The 12,797-nt window shown below is 39.2% G+C and overlaps 1 protein-coding gene across 8 annotated transcripts in view; it reads left to right on the plus strand.

The window, feature by feature from the left end:
- CD1H11orf65 (chromosome D1 C11orf65 homolog) overlaps positions 1-12,797 on the plus strand; it is a 60,424-nt gene that overhangs the window by 15,619 nt on the left and 32,008 nt on the right. The window contains exons 2-3 of one of the 8 annotated variants that reach the window (XM_049613992.1): positions 9,069-9,175; positions 9,711-10,206. The exons of 3 other annotated variants lie outside the window; for them this stretch is intronic. In XM_049613992.1, coding sequence (XP_049469949.1) covers positions 9,847-10,206 — 360 coding nt within the window. In that variant the 5' untranslated portion in view covers positions 9,069-9,175; positions 9,711-9,846. Of the gene's footprint in view, positions 1-9,068; positions 9,176-9,328; positions 10,207-12,797 lie in introns of those variants that run through there. 4 more of the 8 variants (XM_049613998.1, XM_049614038.1, XM_049614014.1 and 1 more) reach the window with 4 other exon arrangements.

A 12,797-nucleotide genomic window follows, 5' to 3' on the forward strand; every position in this document is an offset into this window, starting at 1 on the left:
ACGGGGCTGGAACCCATGAACTGTGAGGTCATGACCTAAGCTGAGTCAGACGCTTAACCAACTGAGCCACGCAGGTGCCCCTAAAATATCTTTCTTAAAATTGTGATCAATTTAGATAAGATCTGTATGTTGAAAGGATTAAAGCGCGTTGTATTTGGAGATAAAATGGTGTCCCATGCAATAGAAGGTGTGACTGAGCAGTTGGATTTAAAAAGTGGTTAGAGGGGCGCCTGGGTGGCGCAGTTGGTTAAGCGTCTGACTTCAGCCAGGTCACGATCTCGCGGTCCGTGAGTTCAAGCCCCGCGTCAGGCTCTGGGCTGATGGCTCGGAGCCTGGAGCCTGTTTCCGATTCTGTGTCTCCCTCTCTCTCTGCCCCTCCCCCGTTCATGCTCTGTCTCTCTCTGTCCCAAAAATAAATAAAAAACGTTGAAAAAAAAAATTTAAAAAAAAAAATAAATAAATAAATAAATAAAAAATAAAAAGTGGTTAGAAACTGAAAAAAAGCAACCATGAAAGCCATGGTTCAAATCTAAGGATAATTTAAATAGTTCTAAGACTCAAAGAGAAAACATTTGATCTTAAATCTCCATATATTCTTTTTCAAGTGGCTCAGAGGAGGATTTCTAAATAAGGATGCTTAATTTTAACACATTTCTTGGCCCAGTAAGTGAGTAATTTGCATAATCAAACTACTGTAAATGGAGGTATTTTCTTTTGTGTAAATATTTTAAGTCAAAATAATGTATATACTTCTTTCAGTAAAATAATATAGAAGAACTTACAAATAAAAGCACATCTTTTACCCCCTCCTATTCTTCTCTACCCTCATACTCTAAAGGGAAGCACTTTGAACTACTTTTTGTTTTAGATGTTCTGGTAGTTATTTCTGTTTCTATATAACATGCTTGTGTAATTATTTTTTATTTGCCAACTTCAGAAGTGACCTGTTGATTTTCTGCAAAGATAATTGAGAGCTTATCTTACTTACCCGTTACACAGCCCGGCCAGTACCATATGTAATGATTTTTTAGTTCTTCTATTTGTTACCTTAATTTTTGTTTAAGTTTATTTATTTTGTGAGAGAGATGGGGTAAGAGGCAGAGAGAGAGGGAGGGGCAGAGAGAGAGAATCCCAAGCAGGCTGTGAGCTGTCAGCACAGAGGGGGACATGTTGCTCAAACTAACAAACTGTGAGATTATGACCTGAGCCAAAATCAAGAGTCAGGGTATAGCCGACTGAGCCACCCAGACGCCCTTATTGCCTTATTTCTTTACAGCACAGAGCCTGGAGCCTGCTTTGGATTCTTTGTTAATGTCTCTCTCTGCCACTCCCCCATTCACACTCTGTCTCTCTATCAAAAATAAATTTAAAAAAACATTAAAAAATAAAAAAAAAAAAAGAATTTAAACCTGGGGCGTCTGGGTGGACCAGTTGGTTAAGTGAGCTACTTTGGCTGAGGTCATGATCTCATGGCTCATGAGTTTGAGCCCTGCGTCGGGCTCTGTGCTGACAGCTCAGAGCCTGGAGCCTGCTTCAGATTCTGTGTCTCCCTCTCTCTCAAAAATAAATAAACGTTAAAAAGAGCATGTTTAAACCTTTGTTTCTTGTTCCATCATGTTAACATAGGATTATGTGACTCCTTATTATGTCTGATGAAGATATAAATATCCCAACCCCCACCTTTTTTTTTTAACCTACTCTCCCAATCTTCAAACCCCCAAATCCCATTACATCTACTAGTACACTGTCAATACTCACTTGGAGAAGTTTCTCATATATCCTGGCCACAAGTCCTTTATTGAATACATGTGGGGCAGGTCTTTTCTCCAGACACTGCATTCTTAAAGATGTTTTTTTGATAATGAGAAGTCTTTCATTTTAATTAAGTCCAATTTAATCCCTTGTTCTTTAAGGTTAGTGCTTTCTGTGTCCTGTTTAAGAGATGTTTGCCCAGGGGTTCCTGGGTGGCTTGGTCGGTTGAATGTCTTGGGTCGTAGTCTCAGGGTTCATGGGTTTGAACCTGACATCGGGCTCTCTGCTGTCAGCATGGAGCCTGCTTCCAATCTTCTGTTCTCCTCTCTTTGCCCCTCCCCCACTCATTCTCTCTCTCTCTCTCTCTCTCTCTCTCAAAAATAAATAAACATTAAAAAATGAGAAAGAAATGTTTGCCTAAAGAGGTGACAATATCAGAACTTTCCCAGTGGGAAAAGATCCTAAGGCAGACGTCCAGCTCAGCCAACACAATATTACGTGTCAATTATATTGAAATAAATCTGGGGGGAAATGTTTAATCCAAAGCCAGGATATATTTTCCTTAAGCTTTTTCTAGATGCTTGATTGCTTTTGTTGTAGGTTGAGATCTAGTATCCTCTCAAATTAATGTTTGTGTGTGATAAGAGGTGTAGGCAAAGTTCATTTTTGTCTTTATGGATAACCAAATGATTAAGTACCTTTTACTGAAAATACTAGATCATGTCTCCATATATGTGAAGTGTTTCTGTGGTCTCTGTTCATTTGCATTGGTTTGTTTGTCTTTATTTGGGTCAGTACCACACTGTCTTAGTAACTATAGCTTTGTCATAAGTATTGGTATCAAAATCCTCCAACTGTGATGTTCTTCATGATTATCACAGCTATTTTAGGGCTTTTGCATTTCCATTTAAATAGTAGAATTAATTTATTAATTTTTGCAAAAATATTTGTGGGGATTATAATTGGGATTGCATTAGGATCAGTTTGGGGGAGAACTGACATTTTACTACTCCAAGTTTTCATGAACCTGGTACATATCTTCATGTTTTAGATCTTTAAAAATTTTTCTCCACAACGTTTTATAGTTTGCAGTGTAGAAGTCTTATGTATCTTTCATGTAACTTACGGGTATTTGACATTGTTTGATGCTACTGTGAGTGGTATTAATTTCAATTTTATTTTCTAATTGTTCATTTCTAGTTTATAGAAATATAATTTATTTTTATCTGCTGACCTAGGATGTGCTTATTATTTCTAATTGATTTTTTATAGACACCTTTGGATTTACTACCCAATCATGTCATCTCTGAATGACTTTTGTTTTTTTCTTTGTAAACTTTATACCTATTACTTCTTTTTCTTTATTGTACTCCAGCACAATATTGCACTTTATTACGCTCCCAGAGAATCCCAAGCAGGCTCCATGCTATCAGTGCAGAGCCTGACACGGGGCTCGATCTCACAAACTCTGAGATCATGACCTGAGCCTGAGCTGGAATCAAGGGTTAGACATTTAACCAACTGAGCTACCCAGGTGTCCCTATTACCTTTCACTTTAAAATATTTTACAGTTTCTATTGTGATTTTTTTTGACCCATCGGTTATTTAGAAGTATGTTATTTAATTACCAAATATTTAGGAGTTTTCTAGTTACCTTTCTGTTACTGATTTCTGGTTTGATTCTGAAGCCAGTTGTTTATATGATTTTTTTAAATTCAATTTACTTTTTATTTTTTTTAAATTTACATCCAAATTAGTTAGCATATAGTGAAACAATGATTTCAGGAGTAGATTCCTTAATGCCCCTTACCCATTTAGCCCATCCCCCCTCCCAGTAACCCTCAGTTTGTTCTCCATATTTATGAGTCTCTTCTGTTTTGTCCCCTTCCCTGTTTTATATTATTTTTGTTTCCCTTCCCTTATGTTTGTCTGTTTTGTCTCTTAAAGTCCTCATATATGTGAAGTCATGTGATTTTTGTCTTTCTCTGAATAATTTCACTTAGCATGATACCCTCCAGTTCCATCCATGTAGTTGCAAATGGCAAGATTTCATTCTTTTTGATTGCCGAGTACTACTCCATTGTATACATATACCACATCTTCTTTATCCATTCATCCATCGATGGTCATTTGGGCTCTTTCCATGCTTTGGCTATTGTTGATAGTGCTACTATAAACGTGGGGGTGCATGTGTCCCTTCGAAACAGCACACCTGTATCCTGTGGATAAATGCCTAATAGTGCAATTGCTGGGTCGTAGGGTAGTTCTATTTTTAGTTTTTTGAGGAACCTCCATACTGTTTTCCACAGTGGCTGCACCAGCTTGCATTGCCACCAACAATGCAAAAGAGATCCTCTTTCTCCGCATCCTTGCCAACATCTGTTGTTGCCTGAGTTGTTCATGTTAGCCATTCTGACAGGTGTCAGATGGTATCTCATTGTGGTTTTGATTTGTATTTTTCTGATGATGAGTGATGTGGAGCATTTTTTCATGTGTCATTTGGCCATCTGGATGTCTTCCTTGGAGAAGTGTCTATTCATGTCTTTTGCCCATTTCTTCACTGGATTGTTTTTTGGGTGTTGAGTTTGATAAGTTCTTTGTAGATTTTGGATACTAACCCTGTATCTGATACATCATTTGCAAATATCTTCTCCCATTCTGTCGGTTGCCTTTTAGTTTTGCTGATTGTTTCCTTCACTGTGCAGAAGCTTTTTATTTTGATGAGGTCCCAGTAGTTCATTTTTGCTTTTGTTTCCCTTGACTCCAGAGATGTGTTGAGTAAGAAGTTGCTGCGGGCAAGATCAAAGAGGTTTTTGCTTGCTTTCGCCTCAAGGATTTTGATGGCTTCCTGTCTTACATTGAGGTCTTTCATCCATTTTGAGTTTATTTTTGTGTATGGTGTAAGAAAGTGGTCCAGGTTCATTCTTCTGCATGTCGCTGTCCAGTGTTCCCAGCACCACTTGCTGAAGAGATGTCTTTATTCCACTGGATATTCTTTCCTGCTTTGTCAAAGATTAGTTGGCCATACAGTTGTGGGTCCATTTGTGGGTTCTCTGTTCTGTTCCATTGATCTGACTGTCTGTTCTTGTGCCACTACCGTACTGTCTTGATGATTATGGCTTTGTAGTATAGCTTGAAGTCTGGTATTGTGATGCCTCCTGCTTTGGTTTTCTTTTTCAGGATTGCTTTGGCTATTTGGGGTCTTTTCTGGTTCCATACAAATTTTAGAATTATTTGTTCTAGCTCTGTGAAGAATGCTGGTGTTACTTTGATAGGGATTGCATTGAATATGTAGATTGCTTTGGGTAGTATCGACATTTTAACAATATTTGTTCTTCCTATCCAGGAGCATGGAATCTTTTATCATTTTTCTGTGTCTTCTTCAATTTCTTTCATAAGCTTGCTATAGTTTTCAGTGTATAGATTTTTCACCTCTTTGGTTAGATTTATTCCTAGGTATTCTGTGTTTTTTTGTGCGATAAGAGGGATCGATTCCTTGATTTCTCTTTCTGTTGCTTCATTGTTGGTGTATAGGAATGCAACTGATTTCTGTGCATTGATTTTATACCCTGCCACTTTGCTGAATTCATGAATCAATTTTAGCAGTTTTTCGGTGGAATCTTTTGGGTTTTTCATGTAGAGTATCATGTCATCTGCGAAGAGTGAAAGTTTGACCTCCTCCTGGCCGATTTGGATGCCTTTTATTTCTTTGTGTTGTCAGATTGCAGAGGCTAAGACTTCCAATACTATGTTGAATAACAGTGGCGAGAGTGGACATCCCTGTCTTGTTCCTGACCTTAGGGGAAAAGCTCTCAGTTTTTCCCCATTGAGGATGATATTAGCATTGGGTCATTCATATATGGCTTTTGTGATCTTGAGGTCTGCTCCTTCTATCCCTACTTTCTTGAGGGTTTTTATCAAGAAATGATGCTGTATTTTGTCAAATGCTTTCTCTGCATTTATTGAGAGGATCATGTGGTTCTTGTCCTTTCTTTTATTGATGTGATGAATCACCAAGTTAATTGTTTTGCAGATATTGAACCAGCCCTGCATCCCAGGTATAAATCCCATTTGGTCGTGGTGAATAGTTTTTTTAATGTATTGTTGGATCAGGTTGGCTCATATCTTGTTGAGGATTTTTGCATACATGTTCATCAGGGAAATTGGTCTATAGTTCTCCTTTTTAGTGGGGTCTCTGTCTGGTTTTGGAATCAAGGTAATGCTGGCTTCATAGAAAGAGTTTGGAAGTTTTCCTTCCATTTCTATTTTTTGGAACAGTTTCAAGAGAATAGGTGTTAACTCTTCCTTAAATGTTTGGTGTAATTCCCCTGGAAAGCCATCTGGCTCTGGACTCTTGTTTTTTGGGAGATTTTTTTTTTTTATTACTAATTTGATTTCTTTACTGGCTATGGGTCTGTTCACATTTTCTATATCTTCCTGTTTCGGTTTTGGTAGTGTATATGTTTCTAGGAATTTGTCCATTTCTTCCAGATTACCCTTTTTATTGGCATAAAATTGCTCATAATATTCTCTTATTATTGTTTTTATTTCTGTTGTGTTGGTTGTGATCTCTCCTGTTTCATTCTTGATTTTATTTATTTGGGTCCTTTCCTTTTTCTTCTTGATCCAACTGGCTAGTGGTTTATCAATTTTGTTAATTTTTTCAAAGAACCAGCTTCTGGTTTCATTGATCTGTTCTACTGGCTCTTTTGGTTTCAGTAGCATTAATTTCTGCTCTAATCTTTATGATTTCCTGTCTTCTGCTGGTTTTGGGTTTTATTTGCTGATCTTTTTCCAGCTCCTGAAGGCATAAGGTTAGGTTGTGTATCTGAGATCTTTCTTCCTTCTTTAGGAAGGCCTGGATTGCTATATACTTTTCTCTTATGACCGCCTTTGCTGCGTTCCAGAGGTTTTGGGTTGTGGTGTTATCATTTTCATTGACTTCCATATACTTTTTAATTTCCTCTTTAACTGCTTGGTTAGCCCGTTCATTCTTTAGTAGGATGTTCTTCAGTCTCCCAAGTATTTGTTACCTTACCAAATTTTTTCTTGTGGTTGATTTCAAGTTTCATAGCATTGTGGTCTGAAAATATGCACGGTATGATCTCAGTCTTTTTGTACTTACTTAGGGCTGATTTGTGTCCCAGTATATGGTCTATTCTGGAGAACATTCCATGTGCACTGGAGAAGAATGTATATTCTGCTGTTTTAGGATGAAATGTTCTGAATATATCTGTTAAGTCCATCTGGTCCAGTGTGTCATTCAAAACCATTGTTTCCTTGTTGATTTTTTTATTAGATGATCTGTCCATTGCTGTGAGTGGGGTGTTGAAGTCTCCTACTATTAAGGTATTACTATCGATGAGTTTCCTGATGTTTGTGATTAATTGATTTATATATTTGGGTGCTCTCACATTTGGCGCATAAATTTTTATAATTGTTAGGTCTTCTTGGTGTATAGACCCCTTGATTATGGTATAATGCCCTTCTGTATCCCTTGATACAGTCTTTATTTTAAAGTTTAGCTTGTCTGATATAAGTATGGCTACTCCGGCTTTCTTTTGTTGACCATTAGCATGTTAGATGGTTCTCCATCCCCTTATTTTCAATCTGAAGGTGCCTTTAGGTCTAAAGTGGGTCTCTTGTAAACAGCATGTAGATGGGTCTTGTTTTCTTATCCATTCTGTTACCCTATGTCTTTTGCTTGGAGCATTGAGTCCATTGACATTTAGAGTGAGTACTGAAAGATATAAATTTATTGCTATTATGATGCTTGTAGAGTTGGAGTTTCTGGTGATGTTCTCTGGTCCTTTCTAATCTTTTGTTGCTTTTGGTATTTATTTATTTATTTACTTACTTACTTACTTACTTATTTATTTCATCTTTTCTCCCCTCGGAAAGTCCCCCTTAAAATTTCTTGCAGGGCTGGTTTAGTGGTTACAAACTCCCTTTAATTTTTGTTTGTCTGGGAAACTTTTTATCTCTCCTTCTATTTTGAATGACAGCCTTGATGGATAAAGAATTCTTGGCTGCATATTTTTCTGATTCAGAACACTGAATATATCCCGCCACTTCTTTCTGGCCTGCCAAGTTTCTGTGGATAGGTCTGCTTCCAACCTGATCTGTCTTCCCTTGTATGTTAGAGACTTTTTTTCCCTTGCTGCTTTCATGATTCTCTCCTTGCCTGAGTATTTTGTGAATTTGACTATGATATGCCTTGTTGATGGTCGGTTTTTGTTGAATCTAATGGGGATCGTCTGTGCTTCCTGGATTTTGATGTCTGTGTCTTAAACACAGGAAAGTTTTCCCCCTATGATTTGCTCACATAACCCTTCTACCCCTATTTCTCTCTCTTCCTCTTCTGGGACCCCTATGATTCTGATGTTGTTCATTTTTAATGAGTCACTGATTTCTCTAATTCTTAAATCATGCTCTTTCTGCCTTAATCTCCCTCTTTTTTTCTGCTTCCTTATTCTTTATAAGTTTGTCCTCTGTATCGCTGATTCTCTGTTCTGCCTCATCCATCTTGCCACCGCTGCATCCATCCATGATTGCAGCTCTGTTACAGCATTTTTAATTTCATTCTGGCTATTTTTTACTTCCTTTATCTCTGCAGAAGGGGATTCTAATCTATGTTTGACTCCAGCTAGTATTCTTATTATCGTGATTCTAAATTCTGGTTCAGACGTCTTACTCCTATCTGTGTTGGTTAAATCCCTGGCTGTCGTTTCTTTGTGCTCTTTCTTTTGGGGTGAATTCCTTCGTTTTGTCATTTTGAAGGGAGGAAAGTAATTAATGAGGTAGAAAAATTGAAATTAAAAAAATTAAAATTAAAACTATATTGAAATTAAAAATTAAAAACAGACACACAAAAATCGAATAGATGATGCTAGATCCTAGGTGTGTTTTGGTCTGGGTGTTGAAAGTGGTTTGACGGATTAAAGAAAAAAAGGCGGGGGGGGGGGGAAGGAAAGTGTTTGAAAATTTGAAAGAGGGAATACACTGAAGTAGACTAAGATGATGGGGGTAAAATAGAATTTGAAAAAATACACACAAAAGTAAACAATGTAGTAGAAAAAAATTAATATTTTTAATGAAAATTAAAAATAAATATGAATTTTTTCATTTTCTGTTTTTAAGAAAAAAGAAAAGAAATGAAAAAGAAAAAAGATAAGAAAAAATCGTTTGAAAATTTGAAAAAGTGAATACACTCTAGTAGACTAAAATAAAATGATGGAAGTAAAATAGAATTTGAAAAAATTTACATAACAGCAAAAAATATAGTAATAAAAATAAAATAAAAATATTTTTAATAGAAACTGAAAGAAAAATGAAGTTTTTCTCTTTCTGCATTCAAGAAAAAGAAATGAAACAAAAAAGAGAAAAAAAGAAAGAAAAAAAAGGAAATTGAGAATTTGAAAAGGTGAGTACACTGAAGTAGACTAAAATAAAATGATGGAAGTAAAGTAGAATTTTTAAAAATTTACACAAAAGTAAAAAATATAGTAATAAAAAAGATATTTTTAATAAAAACTGAAAAAATGAATTTTTTCTCTTTCTGTATTCAAGAAAAAGAATTGTAAAAGAGAAAAATGAAAAAGAAAGAAAATTGAATAGATGAACCTGCTAACAGATTGAAGTAGGACTGAAACTGCTTCATTTTCCCCTAGAAGTCAGTCTATGTAGCTCTTTATAGTCCATAAATTAAGCTGGCAGTGAGGTTTGTGTCCTTGAAGAGCGAAGCTGTCCCAGTTGGGACAGCTCTGCTGTCCACTAGATGGCGCTGCTAGCCTACTGGGGTGGATTGTTGCAGGGCTCGTAGGTGCGTACTCATGCACGGGAGCAGTGAAAATGGCGCCACTCAGCTACCCAGTCTGTCCTCCTGGATCAGCAATCGTGCACTCGTCCTCTGTCTTCAACTCTCGTCCACTCTCCGTTTCTTCACTCTTCGTGACCAGGCTCCAGGCAGCACCTCTCTCCCAAGCCTTATCTCAGATGCGGCTGTTTTCCCCGGCCTCCTACTTCCGAAGGACTGTGGCTTTGACCCGTTCTGCCCCTCTGCAGGACGGTCTTCGAGCAATGGCCGAATGAGCAATGGCTGAATATCGGCTGCACCCAGCTATGCCCGTTGGACCCTGTTTTTGCCGGTGCCCCGAGACTGCGGCCAGAATGCCAGCCCGCCCCAGAAAAAGTTCGCGAGACAGTGTAGCAGCAGCATCTCAGGGATTATGGAAAATTGCAGCACACATCTGGCACCAGGCTGCACCCTTAACAACCTTGTCCCAGCACCAGCGAATGTGGCCGCCTTCCGGGGTCTGCTGGGACCAGGTGGCTTCAACAGTCTTTACCAAATGTCCTTCCAGCAGTGGAACCGCTTTTCCCCGTGAGGCCCGAGAACCTCCCGGACCCCACCCTCTTCCTGGGGGTTCGCCCTTCCCACCAGAGCACTGCCAGGTATTGAGCTGAGGAGCTGCAGCCTTTGTGCTCCCCTTGTTTACAGTCTTAATGGAATTTAAACTTTCTCCTTTCTCCCTTTTTAGTTTAGTCCCTGCGGCTGTTTCCAATTTTCTACTTTCTCTCCAGCTGCTTTTGGGGAGGGGTGATTTTCATGTATTCTCCCCCCCTCCCCAGTCTCCGTCCTCTCTCTGCCCACAAAAGTGGTTTCCTACCTTTCAGGGCTTCTCGCTCCCCAAGTTCAGCTCTCTGCACCACATACCTGCTCTATTCTGTGGTTCAGGTTGTGCAGATTGTTGTGTTAATCCTCCAATCAGTTTTCTAGGTGTGTAGGATGGTTTAGTGTTGGTCTGGCTGTATTTCATGGACATGAGACACACAAAAAGCTTCCATGCTGTTCCGCCATCTTGGCTCCTCCTTCTTATATGATTTTAATAACTTGAAATTTGTTGAAACTTCCCTGTCCTAGAAAAAAGTCTATTTTGGTAAATGTTTCACATGAACTTGAGGAAAAAAATGTATTCTGACATGGTTTAAGTCCTACTGGCTAACCATGTTGTTCAGATCCTTAGTACTTGTGTTGGTCCATTTGGGCGGCTAGAATGAACTACAACAGACTGGGTGGATGATAAGCAACAGAAATTTATTGTTTACAGTTTTGGAAATAGTCTTCTTGTTCTGCCCTTAAATACTTAAAAATCACTTGTTCCATAACCTTTCCATCAAGTCCCAATCTTCAGCTACACCACAGCAAATTGGCCTCTGTGTTGCCTACATAGGTTTTCCTATTGCTTCATCACCAATGAGGAAGCCTAGGTGATCACCACCTTTCATCACCCTCCCTTGAGCTCGATCACCCACTTTCCACTTTCGCTGACTCCTTACTGGCAGAACAGGAGGGGATGATAAGCTGTGGCTCTGTGTTTTCAGCATCTCCTAATTTTGTCTACTGTGTGCCCCAGTCTATCACACAGGCCGGCAGCCCTCCCGCCAGCTTCCTCCTGGTCTGTTCCATGCTGGTTGGGGCCAGAGATGGGTGGCGGGAGCTATCTGACCATCCACAGCAGGGCCACCCTCTCCATCTGCGGGGGGGAGGGGAAAGGAAGGAGCCGGGAAGCCCAAGCAGAAGTGAGAGAGCAGCAGGCTGGTCAGCTGCGGCCACCACTTCTGCCACCTAGGCCAGAAGGCCATCCCACCCCACCGTGGCCCCCTCCCCCTCTCTGTCCCCTCTTCCTCCCTCCTGTCCCCACCCTCTGATGGCTTTCTTTAGTGATATTACTTGGATTCCTTTCTCTTTGTTTTTTTACATATCTATTAATAGTTTTTGATTTGTGGTTACCCTTAGGTTTATAGATAACATCTTATGCGCATAGCTGTTTATATTATGTTGATGATCGCTTAAGTCCGAACCCATTCTAAAAGCACTAAATTTTTATTCACCATCCCCCAAGGTATCACCATAAATTTTTCTTGATACTCAACTTGGGGTTATACCTACTGGAAATTATATCTTCCTTTCAGAAAGAATATTATCTGTTTTGATGTGGGCTACACCATCTCCACAGGTAATGTGCTTCATTGAAGCAGTGGGGATTCAAATTGTCTTATTAGTGATGTGGATTCAGTTTGAATTTATTTGATTTAACATAAGCTCACGGGTGGGGTAGGGGGAGTTTACCAAGAGTTAGTAAGGGTTTTTTGGGGGGTAGAGTATGAAGAGAGTGTTACCAAAGAAATTGTTGTCTGAGAGGGAAGAATTGTTTGGAGGGGTGCCTGGGTGGTTCAGTCAGTTAATACCTGACTTCAGGGGCGCCTGGGTGGCTCAGTCGGTTAAGTGACCGACTTCAGTTCAGGTCACGATCGGTGAGTTCGAGCCCCGCGTCGGGCTCTGGGCTGATGGCTCAGAGCCTGGAGTCTGCTTCCGGTTCTGTGTCTCCCTCTCTCTCTGCCCTTCCCCCGTTCATGCTCTGTCTCTCTCTGTCCCAAAATAAATAAACGTAAAAAAAAAAAAAAAGTTGTTTGGAGTTGTTTGACCAAATATGTGTCCTAACATGAATAGTAGGTAGGGTTTGTAAATCAGTGGAATTACTACAGTAATGAGGTTTCTGTAATGGTAATACTAGAATAATAATTATTTAGTGCTTTCTTGGGCCAGAAGTTGTTCTGAGTGCTTTATGAATATTAACTCATGAACTCCTCACCATAGCTGTAGGAGATAGCCACTATCATTCCCATTTTTTAGGTGAGACACCGAGGAGAGAATTTAAGCAACTTGTCCAGGGTCACATGGTGAGTTGGTACTAACTGTTGAACTCAGATAATATGATGCCATGCTCCGTGTTCTTAACCAGTAGGCTCTATTTTGTCTTCCTCCTGGATGACTCTGGAACATGCAAAAGCAACTCAACCAATGTCCTGGGTATTTTCTTTACAGTTGCTAGTGATGCACTTCCAAAGTGAAGGGTAAAACTCGTTGTGAGAATAAAATTGGTATTGCCTGGCTTGTCAAAGTAAATCGTGAGTGGTAATATTTCTAAAATCTAGTTTACACACATAAAATCTATTATATGGTTTTTACTCATTTTGCCCTA

The sequence above is a fragment of the Panthera uncia genome, chromosome D1 (assembly GCF_023721935.1).
Source record: "Panthera uncia isolate 11264 chromosome D1, Puncia_PCG_1.0, whole genome shotgun sequence".
Lineage (NCBI taxonomy): Eukaryota > Metazoa > Chordata > Mammalia > Carnivora > Felidae > Panthera > Panthera uncia.